This window comes from Atheta coriaria, unplaced genomic scaffold (genome assembly GCF_025399875.1).
Source record: "Atheta coriaria isolate IRGN ID8LTWV9N9 unplaced genomic scaffold, Caltech_Dcor_3.1 hic_scaffold_2_pilon, whole genome shotgun sequence".
NCBI classification, from domain to species: Eukaryota; Metazoa; Arthropoda; class Insecta; order Coleoptera; family Staphylinidae; genus Dalotia; species Dalotia coriaria.
In genome coordinates, this window is record NW_027045444.1 from 1,419,428 (window position 1) to 1,436,943 (window position 17,516).

Sequence of the window (17,516 nt, forward strand, 5' to 3'; positions counted from 1 at the left end):
TGGTGTTAACGTAAAATAAACAAGAGCGATGATGGACGAGATGCCCATCGAAGATTCATTCTTTGACCGCAGAGAGAGAAATTTCACTTTTTTTGGTTTTAAAAATTTCAAAATGCAATAATTAGGGAACGAGGGGTGGAATTTTTATGGGGAGGGTGTCATTATGTAGAGGGTGAAATTGTCTTTAATATTTAGTATTTGGAGGTTATGTTTTAAGTTGAGAAATTACTTAAATTTAATGTCAAAGTTCAAATTACATCTAATTTTTTTTTAATTTTTTGTTTTTGTTTATAACTTTTTGAATACAAATGATATTTTTTTACAAAAAATACTATTTTAAAGCAAATTAAATTATCTATAAAATGATGTATAACAAAATATAAAAGAATATTTGCAAGTATATGAAAAAAATTACCAAACATGCCATATTAAAACCAAAATTAATTTAAAAAAAGTGAAATATTTTACATTTTGTAAAATTTGTTTGTTTGTTCATAACTTTTACAATTTTTAATATATTACATTTTTGTAAAAACTATATTATAGGGCGTAAAATTCTCTTTAAAATGATATAAAACACTTTTCAAAAGTCAACCCTGATACCACCTAAATCACGCAGCAAACAAATATTACTTAACTTAAGTCGCTCCCAGCATTGTGTTTACCATCATCAAAAAAGCCCATACGTCGTACGCTGTAAACGCTCTCTTCAAACAGCTCTTAAAAATACTTAAGCCGCTCTTGATGGCTGTGAAGACGCCAGCGTTAGATCGCTGGGTGTTCCTCGTGGCCGGTGTGGCGCCACCGCGATGCAGACGCGAGGTGCTAACCAGAACCAATTTTCTTCTTGTTATACCACTACGGGCGCCTCGCTGCGGCCCCGAAAGACTGTTATTTGTTATTTTCCAGCGCGCAATCGCTGCGATGACTCCCGGCGATCAGCGCTGTGCGCCACACGATTAACGTATTATTATCAAAATCAACACGGCCATCACGCTCAACACCCATGAGCTACGGCCACGAGGACCGCGAGAAAACGTGAAATTATATGATCAGGCACATTCCATGCTGTTGCGCAAGAGTTTAGGACTAGGATGTAATTAGTTTTTGGATAGAGATGACAAATTTTTTGTTTTTTTACGATTTTGTTAATAATAATAATAATTTCAATGTCAAATTTCAGGAAGTTATAGAGGATTAAATTGTTGATAAAATGGTTTCTAGTTATTTTAAATATCTTTATTACTTAAGTAGTTATTGTAATTTAAAGTTCATAATTTAAATTTTGGTGATTTATTTACTAAACACTCTGTATCTCAAAAACCATTTATTATAAACGAACCAAATTTATCCACACAATAGTGGACTAAATTCTTTACAAACTAACGTTTGTTATATATTCTTATCATTAATAGTTTAGGAGTTATTAAAGGTTAAACATAAAGTTACTTAAGTTAATCCACTTTTGTAATAGTTTACATTTTGCCTTATATCTTTTGAACGCCTCAACGGATTTTGTCAACTAATATGTCATTTTGTAGCTAATTAAATTCCAAATACAATATTGTCAATAAAAATGCAAATATTATCGTTTGCGAGCGTTTGTCGGGGCGTTTGATTCATATCTTAATATATCCGTGTTTCTCGCATTTTAACAGTTGCTTAACTGATTTAAATCGTGGAAAAAAGCTCTCGCGTAACAAAAAAAGAGAGCGTTATTAACTTGTTAGTGTCTTAGCTAAGGCACGTCCGCCGTCTGCGGCGTTCGTGTGAGGTCCACGACTAATTAGCAATTATTTAACCGAAGCGAAGAACTGCTCGTTTGAGCGCAACGAGAAGAAAAAAACGAGTTGAGCAGAGAGAAGAAAAAAATGCTCCTCTCTATTACGGCAATAAATTCTAAATTCGTCCACACACACGAAAATGAAGATTTAAGTTGCTTGGGCTCGTAACAACTAAATTACCCACAAGCCACAAGCCACACCGAGATGGAGAGCGCACAGGTAGAGAAAGACACGCGATGATGATACACCTAGAAGTTCGTTTTGGCTCGAGGGGCAATTTCGAAAAACTATTACCAATTAGGAATTAGTCGGGGCTAACATTTTCATCCGAGCGTTAATTTCGGTCTTTGCTTAATCCACGCACACATGCGCACTACACACATAGAGGCATATAAATACTATGCGCAGCCGTACATCGGTTGTGTGTTATTATCGACTGATTTATGATTTCCTGACTGTGTCTTCACCTTGTTAAGCGCGCTGCGCATGCGCAGACCACCTGTTATAATATGTGGACCACACACTCGACTAATAATCGAACGCCGATCATGCATGGGGTTTACGAGTTTTAATTAAAAAATTGCAATGGCGTTTTTTACAATCGGATAACAGACGAACTATTAATGATATGATAGTCGGACAAGTTTCATTTTATTCTATATTTATCTGGCTTTTATGTTTTGGTAAAAGTTTTTAATTATTATTAATATTATGGGAGTAATCTTTAATTGTTTAAAATGTTGTTATTTTTAGTAAAAAAATGTGTGTTGTTAGTTTGCAATGCGATAACTTACAAAATATTAGGTTTATGATTATAATTCAAAAGTGGTTTTATAGGATATTTTATTAGCTTCAAAACGAGCTATAAAACTTTGAAATGCACAAACGTGTTTGGTATTTATAGCGTTTCGAATAAAATTTATTAATTTTACGTTTTTAAATTTAGATATTTGAATTCATCAACTTTGATTTGTTGTAACTTTTTTAATAATAACTTTATTTTAAATATTAAAACTTTATTATATAAACAATTTAATTGTTTATCAAAGGAATCTTTTACATTTAAAAAATCTTTAATAGCTTTGTACTTACAGAGTGTTTAGTAAAACAAGATTTTTTTACAAAATATTTATATATGCCAACTTTAACATTAAATAATTTAAACAATTATTAATATATTTAAACAAACATAATTCTATGTAATGCAGTATTTCTTAGGCTATAAAATGCCGTCTTAATTTTAAAAATATTCCAAATACTTTAGCCGCAATCTAAGTTTAAAGTTGTTGTGTATTTTTAAAGAATTTAAAATTCAAAAATTAATTTAAAACAATGTAAAACCCATGTTAAACTAGAAAAACGAGGTTTCATCGGTGTCCCTTTTAGCTGGCTGGCTACTTGGATGACAGGGTGATTTATAGTGGCGCGTTCTAATGCCGATGGAAGCATTTTTCGTTTGCTTTCGGGCCCATAAAAACAATCCGAATAAATTTCGACCTTTTCGACTTTTCAGTCGGCTCGCATAATAAAACAATTAAGTTTTATTGTTTCTACGTCTAGTTTTGAAATATTTTGCATCGAAATTTAAGTTTCGCTTTCGAGTATCCTCTCTCTTCGGAGGATGAAGTGGCAGCTGTCATACTGGGGCTAATAACGTGAAGGCTGCTCCACTTAAACGCACCTTCCGTTATTTACCTTTATTCTTTACGTTTCGGGGTTGGTTTTTGGGGTTTGGTGGTGTGTGTGTGTGTAGTTTATATTTGAGGGGTGAGCATTATGTGCGCGCCTTGGATGATTAACCCCCCTTGACTAGGTGAGGAGGGCATGGGTAGGATAGGCAAACAAACCTCCCGAGCCGCCTGGCATTAATTCATCATCGTATAGTGGACCTCACCCCGGATGATGGATCGAGGCATTAATAAAAACCACCACCCATCATTATATCTTTGTAATTATTGCTTTTATAGCAGAAATGACTTAATTTGCGGTGCAAAAATTCATTTTGAAAGGTTTTAACAGATTCCATTGGGAGTAATTATGGGATTGGTTCTGTTTATACGTCATTCTATAGAGGGTTAAATTTGCTACAAAATGGTTTTTATTTCATTTTTGTGGTTATAATAGTTTGTTAATAAATTAGTGTCAAAATTGAACAATTTTTTTGAAGGAGAAAAATCAACTTTTAACAAAACACCCTGTAACTCAATAATTGTAATATGGATTATATCAAAATTTACATGACTTATAACTGATAAAATTTCCTTTATTTTGGTTTCAGTATAATTCAAATATTCCGATTGGTTTATAAATTATCGCGGTTTAAAGTTGATCAATTTTTGGTGACTTTAGAATTAATGTATATAAACTTTATTTGTTTTATTCATAATTACTTCGTACTTTTTCTAGATTTACTCAGAAACTAATTAAGATATTACAATATTTCAAAAAGTATTTTAAAGAGGATTAAATTTGCTACAAAAATCACTGAGTCATAATTCTGTAACATTATTAGTTCGCTTACAATTCACTCCCAAAATACACAAACTTTTGTTGCTCTGAAAAATCACTATTTTTCTAAACACTCTGTAATTTATTATTAACAATAACAAATTTATTGAAACTTTACACCATTATAGTTTCTTAAATTCTCTATAAGCTGCTTCAAACCCCATTAAAATATACCAAATACTTTAGGAGTAATCCACGTTTAAACTTGCGGAATATTTTTCACTGTTTGATTAAAGCGACTTAAGTCACTGGCGCGCCCGCTAAAATTATTCCACGTCATTAATATGCTAGTTTCGACGCTTGTTTAATCGCCCCGGCCGTTTGCCATCAGCCCCTTGTTTTTTGCTCTCTTTGAGTGTCTCCTAACAAGCCGAAAACGTTGATCGCGATGCGAAAGCAGCGATAAAACAAAAAGCGTTTGTTCGAGAGCGCGCGCGCGCACACGTTGCGAGTGCGGCGTGTTCGTCGGGTTGCATTGGCGCATTCGCCGTTAAATATTAAACGATTATACCCCGGCGTGCACGGCCCGACGTTTTGTACCCGACTTAGCATGGGTCTTCGTCTTGTTTGTTCGGCGCCTTGTTGCTCCTGCGTGTGCACACGCGGCGGACGGTGGCGCCGGCCCCGTGGGGGGGCGCACCGCAACCCATCGGACCCATCGTCTGACCATTATCATTCTCATACTGCATGTTACAGCAAAAATAAAAATCATAAAATTTTTAATTAATAAATTAAGGGTGTAATAAGGGCACTATAGGGATGAAATTTTATATAGAGGTAGATAAAGGTACCATGTTTATGTGTACCAAATTTGGTTAAAATATTCCTAATAGTTTAGGAGTTATTCATGAAAATGTAGTTAAGTCAGTTCGTAAAAGAAGTTACTTAAAGTTTAAAGCTTTATAACTCTGTTACTACTCGTCGGATTTACATCAAATTTTCAGCGAATATTCATATAACACCCCTCTACACTTATACAAAATTTAATTAATGTATCTTTTAAACCTCTTGAGTTTTAAAGATTTAAAAAATATAAATTTTTACAACAAAAATTTTGATGTTTTTTGTTCCGTGCTGGTCTGGTAAGCGACTTTTCGGCCTCGGTTCAATTATGCGGCGCCTGTGCGCCGCGCACGTCTCTCTCTTTATTGCGCCGTTATTACTTAACTAACTCGCCAACACTCGTGCACCGCACGTAATGAAAGACAAATAAGGAAGACTCGTCCCTCAGCGCGCGCGCACACCGAAATAAAAACGTGAAGAATGGAACATTAAGTACCCGAACGCATAGAAATTAAGTATTCTAAAAGTACTTATTATAATTATGAGTTATTATGGGTTTGAGAACAAGTCGAGAAGACGCAAAACAAACAGATCTCCAAGGATGATAACGCAAACGCTCAAATTAGACGAAAAAAATGCGTCAAAATGGTGCTAAGTGATTTTTTTGTTGTTGTTAAGTGCTAAAAGCAGTCGAAATATGAAAATATTGAATTAATAAAAATGTATGTGTTATGGTACAAATCGCAATTTGATTCGATTCGATTCTGGTATCGACAATCATGTGAATGATTTATGCGACAGGGTGTCATTAACAAATTGCCTTTTTATCGCGTCGACGGCGATAAAATGCGCGTCTTGTGTGATGATTAATTGATACTCGCGCGACTGCCGAGTGCGTGTTATCTTGTTGGTGATAAGAGATGTCAGCAATTTGTGGCGCGTCAAATGCGAAGAGTGTCGAATTACGCCCAGGGAGTCAAGTTTAAAAGGGCACGTCGGCGAAGGAAAAGGTCAACCACGGCGATATGTGCCTCACTAAATCAAATTAAAAATATTAGAATGATAAGAAGAAGATTTTATAAAATTTTGGGCCGATTTTAAGAGTAAAATACAAAGAATTTAAAAAAAATTGAAAAAATTATTTTAAGGGATAAAAAATGGGTGTAATAATTATTGGAAATTGTTCAAATTTTATACATATTATTATTAGATATGTGAGAATATTTGAGAAAAATTTTGAGGTTATGGATAATTTAGTTTCTGAGTTATGGAGGTTTAAAGTTAAATTTTCTTATTTTGAAATTTCATGGACTTAACACATGTTTAAGGGGTAAAAAATGATAGTTCTGCTTATCAAATTTTAACCAAATTTTGGAACAACGTTGATAATAGTATGAAAAATATAAATCCAAGATTTAGTGGTGTTCTTATCAGTAGTTCCCGCGTTATCACTGTTTAAGTAAATTTTATTTAATTTTTTTTACATTTTCTCAATTTTTGCAATTTGTGGCAGCCAAAAAACAATAGATCTAATTTTTGAATTATCACAAAATGTTGTCACATTATTTAAAATATATTCGAAAAGAGAAATTAAAAATGGCGTTGCTATATATTTAAAACTTTCCAAGTTATCGCCAAAATAGTAAAATTATTTCCTTTTAACCCAAAATATTTTCAAAGTTTGGCAGTCAAAAAACAATAGATCCCATTATTGAATATTTACCAATTGTCAATTGTCATCTTATAAAGAATATATCAAAGAACCATAATCCAAGATGGCGTCCCTATACACTAAAAACTCTCCGAGTTATCGCTAAAACACTGACATTTTTAGCCGTTGACCAAAATGATGATTGTTTTGGGAATGACTTTCCAGACAAATGTTCCCGCAAATGAAGTTCAGAGTGAGCGGGTTGGACCTGAAGGCGAAATACATACTCCTCTTGGACATAGTCGCCGCCGACGATTACCGCTACAAATTTCACAACAGGTGAAACCCTCTAAAGTTCTCTCCGCGGAGCTAGAAAGATTTTATTGGGTTTCCATCGCAAAATTTCACTCAAAAAAAAAAAACTAAAAGTGTTTTCACTGTGTACACAAAAACCACCTCTTTTCTCTGTGTGCCCTCCGTTACCAACGATTGTGCGATATTGTGTTTCAGGCGCATGTTTCCTGCCTACAAAGTGCGTGTATCGGGCCTTGATAAAAAATCCAAATACATTCTGCTAATGGACATCGTGGCCGCTGACGATTGTAGATATAAATTCCACAACAGGTTAGCCACCATATTCTCCAGTTCAATCTGGACAAGTACAAATAACATTCTTCTTTATTCTCCATCCAAACAATATACTTACTAGTGCGCGGATAATTTTTCCAAACAAAAAAAAATCCTTTCGGGTGTTTGTTTTTTTATTATTCAGTTTTTTTGCTGCGATTTGGAATTTTCATCAAAGCCCGAAATCCGACAAAAAAGAAAACAGAACAAAAAAAAAACAGATACCCGATGCGTGAAAATTTACAAAAAGGCACGAAGCATGCGTCTTGTAACCTAACCTCAACCACAAAATACAAAAATCCTAACCTCATTTACTCATTGGTAGTTTGCATGCAAGTTTGGTTACATACGAAAACACTTTTAGTCAATTACCGGAGATCTTTCTAGCTCTTTTAAAACAAATCCTTTTTTCTATCTTTTTAGTTGTAGAATCTTTTTGAACCTAGTAGTTTAGTTTTATTGATGATATTCGGGGGGATTAATATTTTTATTGTTATCAGTCGTTGGATGGTCGCTGGGAAAGCCGACCCGGAGATGCCGAAACGGATGTACATCCATCCGGACAGCCCGTCCACCGGCGAGCAGTGGATGCAGAAAGTGGTCTCCTTCCACAAGCTGAAGCTGACGAACAACATCAGTGACAAGCACGGCTTTGTAAGTATTGTACGTTCGTTTCATTCGCCCCTTCTATAAACCTCTATGTGTATATGAATGTGTGTGATTGTATACGCGCCCTGGTAGTCAGAGGGGTGTGTGGGGAAGAAATCAAAGCACCTTGATGCACTCAAGTCAATGGAGTCCATTTTGGGTATTTTTATTTTTTCTTTGTTTTTGGGGAATTTGGGGATAGAATATGAGATATTTTAATGGGAGAAAATTTTATCTGGAAGGAAATTTTATTGGCTTTAATTTGATGTAAATATTGTTAATATTGGTTGAATAGGTGGATTATTACTAATTTTTTAAGCTGACGAAACATGGTGAAGAAATATTTTTTTGATTGAAGAGGCAAAATTCAAATGCTTTTAACTTTTGATTCTTAATAGTTATTAAAGTGGTTAAAAGGTCATTATAAAGTATATTTAATTCACTTTTCGGACATGTTTAATAATATTTAAGAATATGTTTCAAAATGGCGTATTTTCAACTTAAATTACAAAAATTACGTTTGAAAACGGCATATATCTAGAAATATTTAATTTTGACACAGAATTATGAAGCGCGGTTAAGAGATATTTGAACGGAGAAACTTTTATCATAAAAGTATATTAATTAGGTATAATTTGAAGTATTAATTAATAAATTTGAGTGATTTGTTGATTTATTACGAATTTTTAAGTTTTATGCTGTTTTTTGCAAAATCAACTCATTTTTGCACTTGGTATTTTAAAGGACAATAACTTTTGTTTGCAAAAAGTTATTGACCCATTTTGAAAACTAAAATAAAGTATGTTTAAATACCTTTCTAGACATATATAACAATATTCATAAATATATTTACAAATGGTATATTTTTAACTTTGAAAAACTTTCAACCAAATTAAAAAAATTTTATGGTGATCTTAGAAAATGATCGCTAACTATTTCCATGGTAATGACAGAAAATTGGTAAACATACCATCAGATAGCCACTAAAATCCGCTATAAAACGCCATAATTTATTTGTACGTACTCCACTTAGTTGCGCCGTTATCGTCCCCGAAAGACAGACCGCGCGATCACCATCAAAAAACTCTCCTCGTACACAAAATACTCAGACCTCACACCCGGCGCATCGACATATTTACATAAACCGATACCAGCGCAGAAGAAAACCAACCATCTCGAGTACGAGTAACCTATACACCAGGTTTAACGTGCGATCGACCGGCGCGATATCGTCGCGCACACCTTTGATGCAGCGCCCTCCACCGAGGTGTAATAACAGAAGCGCTCTCGCATTAGTTAAACGATTCGTCGAGCCGGCGCACAATAAAACACACACACACACCGATACTCCTGGTGATGATGAAGAAGGTGCGGAGATAACGTAATGCGTTCGGAGCGGTCGCGCAGCGTTAAAACTAAGTGATTTTCGGTGTACGCGGATATCTAAATTACGAGCGCGTTATCGCTGCCACCGGCCACCGTTAGGCTACCGGGCATTTTCCAGCGGCCGAGTGATGGTGCAGAGGACATAAAACGCATAAAAACCGACGGAGAAATGTGAGCCGTGGTGAAGATGGTCGGGAGACCACACCGTACGTGTATGAGTGTGGAGACATATTTGTTGGCTCAGTTAACAGTAGCTAATGTCTCGCCGTTAATGCGCGGACGTACTGTGCGGTCTCGCATGCCCGAAATGTGGGCTTATCAGCAGTTATCACGCGAGCGGTGGGCGAAACGTGAGTTTGTTAATGAGCTGCCTGGCACTGGATTATAAACACGATTTTTCATTATGGTTTTAGTCATCAATTTTCGGAGAAAACAGGAAAAAGTTGAAAAAAATTCAAAAATGTGCAAAAAAAATTTTTTGTTTCAACTTTAAAGGCCAAGAACTACCTTTAGAAATTGTGGAAATTTAAAGTGTAATACATCATTTTGTAGGTAATTTAATACTGATTACTTTAGACTTTTCTTCGATAATGTTTTCTTATCACCAAAAGTTCTACAAAGGCTTTTGTTTAACTTTTCATTGGAAAAAATAATTTTACAACTTAAATCTTTAATAAAATACTAACAAATAAAGCAATTGCAGAGAATGACATATCACATGATAGCAAATTTTATTGGCTATAATTGTTGTTAATTTTAAATATTTGAGTTTTAAATAAATAGGCTTTAATTGCTTTGAAAAGGCAAAAAACAAAAAGTGAAAATTTGAGAGTTTTGATTTTGAGGTTAAATAACTCTTATTAAAAATTATATAAAATAGGATTGTTATACATCAACTTATAGGTTATTTTACTGGCTATAATTTGAAGTCAGGTCCACTAAAATCCCTTTATTATAACGGAAGTTATACTGTTTTTAAACAATTTTTCATAAAAATTTTTCAAATTTTTGACTTTACCATCAAATTTTCCAACTTTTTTCAAACTTTTCTATAAAAATAATTATTCCACCTTATAGATAATTTAATTACCTATGATTTGATGTATATATCGCAAGAAAAGCTTCACTTGCAGTCCGGTTATAGCATAAGTTTTCAACGTAAGTGTCTTTGCCTGTGAACAATCCCCGGCATTTTTATTCGCGCCGCTGCCGATTTCCGAGTATCGCTGAATGGAAATGGATTCCGCGGAGCAGGGGCCCAACGGTCGGGGTCCAGTCTAATTGCGGTGAAATTGATGAAATTTTTGATATTCACCGACGACGCTCGCAGCGCCGCCAGCCCAACAATGTCGCAGGAAAGAGATTTCATTTTTACGATTTCGACGACGATTTTTACGACGCTTATTAAACGACGCTGAAAAGAGACTGTCGGACACTTAATTAGCGCCCGGTTTTTCTCAAATCACGCCGCGCTCGAAACTCTCAACTCTCAACACACACATCATATAGAGATAAGTGTGTGTATATAAAGGAGAAACGAACGAAATCGACGATATGGAATTTTATTTTAATTCCTCCTGGCTGTGTAGTGTATCTTACTTAAGTTAAGTTAGATACACTCGCGCGCGGACCACACAGCTAGACGTGCGCCGGACGCTAGGCTCCGTCGAGTGCGATAATAAAAATGCCACGGCCCCGGAGACCGGAGACTATCTTGGTGATTTCACTCGGGAGGCTCGCGCGTTTTGTTTTAATATCCCCGCCACGAGCGCGTTCATTAATTAATTAATGCGCGCAGGTATATCGGATTCATGGTCAGGCGGCTTCGGTCAAACACTTTGTTTGACACCGGATTACATACACACGCCAGCATGCAAAATGGGAATGTACGGCATCACAAGACGCAGAATTTTATATTCTTTGATTTTATATACAGAGGAAATAAGTATCTCTAAATTTATAGGAGATATAGGGTGTTTTAGGTGGAAAAAGAAGGGAAAATTTTGTTAATTTTAAGTTTAGGTAAAGATTTCATCAGGAAGATCAATGATTTTTGGATACTTCTTAAGGTCATCAGATGTAGAATTTTATACGCTTCAATTTTATATACTGAGTGAGTAGGTTTTTCAAATTTGAAGAAAGTTACAGAGTGTTTTAGGTGATAAAAACGGAAAAACTTTGTTAATTTCAAGTTTAGGTGAAGATTTCTTTATGAAGATCAATGAGTTTTGATGTTTCTTAGGGTTGTCACATGTAGAATTTTATACCCTTTAATTTGATATACTGAGTGAGTAGGTTTTTCAAGTTTAATGAAAGTTACAGGGTGTTTCAGTTGAAAAATTTGTAAAAATTTGGAAATTACAAGTTTACTCTAAAATTTCAAAGGGAATGGTACAGATATGGGGACATTGTTTAAAACAGTTAGATGTAGAATTTAATCACCTATAAAATGGTGTACAAGAATCTTTTCTACCCCTAAAAGAACTCCTAGTAAAATGAAATTAAGTAAGACAAAAATACAATAGTAAGATTTTTTAAAAGAGTAATATTTTACTAAAACAAGAATAACTTATGATTCACAATATGCATTACTAATATTTTGACATATATTGATTCACAAGTAAATTCTCTATCATCTAGAATTTTAAAATTTAAAAATATCTCATGATTACTATGAGTTATCAACCCTCAAAATTGAAACTTTGTAAAAATTTCTTCAAAATTTTTGAGTTTTTTTACTTTGCACACCTTTTATCTTGCTTTAAAGATGTCCAAAAAGTATCTCAGGCCTACAACCCCATTCTACACTTTCCATTTCACCGATTGTACTCTATTCCGCTGCACCCGGAAAACGTAGTGTCTGTTTGTGGCATCATAAAAGGGAAAAGCGCCTCCTTTTGAGGGATGAAAGCGAGCAGGCTGCCGCCTCCCGCACTTTGTGTACGCGCTCGCGAATTTACTTAATGCGATTCCACGACTCGCCCTGTTCATCCCGCCTCACTCCTTGCCGAAATGTGTGCGCGTTCGATATTTTCATCCCCGATTCTCATTGCGTATTCCCCTCAGGACGCGCTCTCATCGATATTCCTTACTCGGCGATATTTTCGCATCCAATGGGAATGGGCATGATCGAGTCGTCGATTTAAAAGTGTGGTAGCACTCACACTCGTATTCAAGGGGCGCCCAGGGGGATGCGATGGTTCGAAAGTGAATAGGAGATGCGTTAGATTGGATTACGTCGACCAGATGCACATCTTTTGGTTTTGGGGTCGATAGACGCAGCGCGGATAGATCTAGATAAGGGATGATGTTAACTTTGGCAGTCGATGCGGTCTAACCATCGGGGAGTGCTGTGGAGTCGGCGTTATCGGGGAGATCTTTGAGATCTATTCGTTTTTAAACTACTAGGAGAGTAGTGGTTTGCTGACAAGTGGCATCGTGTTAGAAAAAAGGCGATAACGGGCGATTGGTATAAGCTAGGAATTAGGGGATGATGTTAGTGGTAAGCCAGATAAATTCTCTATAAAGTGATGTATTCATTTGTGTGAAGGTTTTATAGGAAATTAGAGTAATTGTTAATTGAAGTTGAAATTTTGAAAAAAAAATGTGATTTTTAAGAGAAGTTTGTAGTTTGACAGCGGATAAATCCGAAGATAATTATTTAATTTAAAATATGTATAGGTTTGTTGATAGAGCAACTAATTAGCTTTAATTTGGTGTATTCTTGTTAATTTTGAACAAATTGTAAGGCACTTTATTGAAGTTTTTCGAAAAAATTGAAAATAGAATATTTAATAAAATATTTATTTGACTTGAGTCGGAAAAACCTTAATATTTCTTGACACAATCAATATTTATTTTAAAAGGGTATATCATTCGATAGCCAATTAAATTCTCTAAATACTCCACTATCAACTTTTATCAAAGTCTTATCAGAATTTGCATAAATTCCTTTTAAAGTCGAAAAATTTCATAAAAATTTCAACTAAAATTAAGTATAATTTGAACTTTGACAGCAAATAACTCTTTATCCAACAAAAAATTCTCTAATCTGTAAACGTTAGTTTATACCACAGGTAATTACCTGTGTACTGACGTAGGTCGGCCATATTGGATCATATTCCACATACGCTAATGGCGCTTTTTGCGGAATGTTTCACGTTGAGAATTTAAAAATTAAGTTGTTCTCGTCCAGCAATGCCTCTAATCACCCCGAAAAAACTTATCTAGCGGAATTTTCGAGGACATTGAACGCAATAATCCATAGCGCGCCGGAATTAGAGTGCGTGTGCTGGCCGATGATGATGGCGGTGCTACAAACGCGCGCAGAACGAAAGAAAAAACACCAAGCAAGGAAAAAAGGCGAGCACGATCGCGTGCTTCGCGGACATGAAGTGAACACCTTGTTGTATTAGTGGCCATTTCGATGTAGCATTAACACTACGGAATTATGGTGTTCGGGAAGGTGTATCGAGGGGTGCCACACACAACAACATGGAAAAACTTACAACTTACAACTTGCATCAAGTCGATTTTCTTTCCACACAAACACAAATATAACAACACACTGAATATTATGTTGGTGTGTGGGTTATTTTTCCGGTTTTGACATAAACTACCCTTATACCCTCTGCACCCTTATGTAGTTCGTGCGTGGTTCAATAACCAGCCAACTGCACGACCGCTATTACCACCTTTTTTCTCTTTTTCCCGGCCGACTCCCTTCTTGTGGCCATTTTCTCTAGTTGTAGTTTTTCCACACTACTCGTACCTCGGGGGTTGTGGGGTGGCACGCAACTGGGAGTTGCACGACGCGTTCCATTATGCGCGTCGTAAAAACGCGGAAAAACTACGGGTAATAACGGAAAAGTTGTTTTTTCGGCGCGTCGAAATGGGAAAAGTTAAATTTATTAATGTCAACAGATGACAAATTTTGTATAGTGGGGAAAGAGGGAAAAATCGATCGTAAAGGCGGGAATTGAGTGTTGGAAAGTGGAAGTGGACATATAGTGCTAGTTTATTGTCAAGTTAAGGTGATAAAAAATAGAGATAAGAGAATTATTAAGGTGTCACATGAAAGGAAATTATATCAGCTTTAAAATGATGTATAGGGTTTTATTTTATAATGAGTAGTTTGTTAGTTATAGGCAAAATAAAAGCAAAATTCATGGTAAAAATTGTAAAACTTTTTTTGAAAATTTAAGTTTAATCAACAAAAAAGGTACTTAATCATAAGATTTTGGGCAGTTCTTATAATTAATTTTGTAGATAATTTATTCACCTACAAAATGGTGTTTAGCACGTTTATTTATCATTAGTGAAAGTTTAATTATTTAAAAAATAATAAGTAAAAAACAAAACGCAAAAATTGCAAAAAATTAAAAATTTTAGTTTGAGGGTGAATATCTTTTGTATTTCTTGCAATTTTTGACAATTTTATTACCGAATACAATAGAAAATATTATTAGCTATCCATTTCTTTAAAAAAATTTAAATTTACATTAATATTTTATTAGTTATTGCTAAAATACTACCTCAATACATTTTTACATAAACTTTTTATATTTATCAACTTTACTTGTAGAAATCAAGCACAAAACCCTTATTTTTAAACAAAATTTAACATCTATCCGAAAGATAATTTAACTGGCTTTAAAACAACACCCCTAACAACTTTCTACCCTTATTTTAACCAAAGTTACAATCAAAAACATAAAAATTAAACTTTACTCTTCTTTACTTTACTTCAAAACAATAATAAAAATCAAAGTTTTTACAAACATGCAATGCCTTCCAAGCGACGTTGAAAAGGGATGAATAGTTAACGGGCGATTTGATAAACTTTGATGTAACGAACACGCAGGCGTCACGTAAAAGCGCATCGGACATGCATAAAGCATTCGCTAACGCGAGTCGACGAGCGACAAAACAAACAATCGCGCGGCGAACTGTTGAAAAATAGACAACCGCCACCACTGCCACCGTTGCCGCCGCCATGTCTATCGTTAGGGGATGTAGGGTGGCGAGTCGAAGAAAAACGTCGTCGACGTACCAGTACGACACGAAACGAATACGACATGCATCTGACATCAATAATAAATGTCTTTACTACAACTAAGGGTGGTTTCCATTTTCTATACAAAGGGATGAAAATAGAAATACGAGGTTTTTAAGGGTTAAAAATTCAAAGTGTAACAAATTTATGATTATTGCTTATTGCTCGGTCTCGTGTTTAATAATTTCCTGCACAAATGAATATTGCATTTGTTAGGGGTGTGCGCCAGGGATGGAAATCACCCCGATGGACAAACATCAAACAGTCGTTAGGAATACTAGCGCGTTATCGATTTATCGCCTTCACGTCGTTAATAATCATATCGCTAATGCGCGCGTTTCACTCGTGTTGTGTTTTCTGTTTTTTTTTTCTTTGCCCTGGGTCTCTAAGGGATGGAAATGTGGTTCGATTGTGCGGGATTTCTCGATGCTAATGCGCACTTAACGATTATAAGTTCGGGCGCCATGATGCCACAGAAGGGGTGTGTTTGTAAGCGCTTTTATTTAGGTTTTCATTCCGCGGTGTATTGTTCTACGAAAACTACCCCAATGGCGCGGGCATCCATTTTGTGGCGCCGGCTCACATCGACACCTCGTGGTGTAATGATGCCATTAATCAACGCACGTTGACAGCGCGTATTTTCTAAGCAGTAATCGAGTTTTTTATTATATAGCTAGTTTGAGTTTGATGGTTGATTATTACCATAATAATAATCATTAGAATAATGGGGAGACGTTAAATTTTAGGGAATTTAATCACCTGTCTAGGTTTATATGAAAATTGTTTAGAAATTTTATATTAAGTTAGTTATTAACAAAAATATAAACAAAATCATAGTGAAAATGCTAAAAATTGACGATTTTTTATGCCAAATTCGAGTAAAGATTACTTTGTATTTAATACGTCTACAATGACATGTGATAAGTCAAATTAAAGAGAATTTAATAATCTATCCGAATATGAAAAGATATTATTAACAAATAAAACCTACTTCACGATATAAATAAAATAGTAACAAAAATCATTTTAAAACTAAAAATTGAAAATTTTTCTATGATGTAAGATAACTTAAAAACTAAAAATCACAGATAAACAAGTGATTCATTTAATGCATCTTTTAACAAGCTTTCCAGTGATATATGACACGTTGACATTCATTTCTTTACTTGGACTTTAGCAGTAAATAAATGTTGATATTGACTTTATGACTACTTAACATGCATAAAACGCATACAACCCAATGAAAGACTTGCTAATTTTGACAATTTTACCCAAAGTGTCAAACGGCAGTAATGTACAACAATTAGCACCTATTTACTCTGACAAAAACGTCATATGTCAATCACAATGAGGCGTAAAGTGTCAATAAACAACAGATTTATGTTATGCACTTACAAAAATTTTTAAACATTGATTTTAACTTTGAATTATGACAATATAAAAGAAGATACCTATTTAGGAATAATAGCATATGAAAGAGGGTTTATTTGAGGTTAGAATGCGGTATATAAATCTTTTGAGGTTATAAAATTAAGAATTCTACAAGGAGTTAAAGAAAACACTGTAAATAATTTTATGATTATTTTTATGTTTACCAAATTAATGTTTATTAAAAACTGAGAATGATATCTTAAATATTTAAAAAGAACATGGTAGAGGGTTAAATTCCCTTTCGAATGATATATGGTAGACCCTTGTAAGTGTTTTGGAAGTGATGGTATTTGCGGTTTAAAATTGGATTTCGTTTTGTAAGACAAATGACCGCCTGCAACAAACGCGATTACTCCAACCTGCTGTGCGGTAGGCCCCGAGTGGAGAGAGGGGGTCCTGCTAAATCTTGACAAATGTCCCACCATGTCGGACCACCACGGCTGCAATTGCTTGTCCTGCCTTCTTCTTCTTCTACTTCTTCTCCTTAGCGTGGAAGTTGTTCACTCCGGTTCGGCGCCAGCAGCTTTTTTCTTTCCTTTCCTGCTGTCCCCGCTTCGACCCGCACAACACACATATGTCTTCATTCGGCGGGAGCGCGCGCCGGCCAACCACGCCTCGGGGCGTCGCCCATGAAGACCTCGAG

The 17,516-nt window shown here is 35.1% G+C and overlaps 1 protein-coding gene across 1 annotated transcript in view; it reads left to right on the plus strand.

Moving 5' to 3' along the window:
• The window catches only part of bi (T-box transcription factor bifid), a 43,240-nt gene that overhangs the window by 7,204 nt on the left and 18,520 nt on the right, over nt 1-17,516 (plus strand). The window contains 2 exon segments of the mRNA XM_065315130.1: nt 7,237-7,350; nt 7,854-8,007. Of these exon segments, the coding sequence (XP_065171202.1) occupies nt 7,237-7,350; nt 7,854-8,007 (268 nt within the window).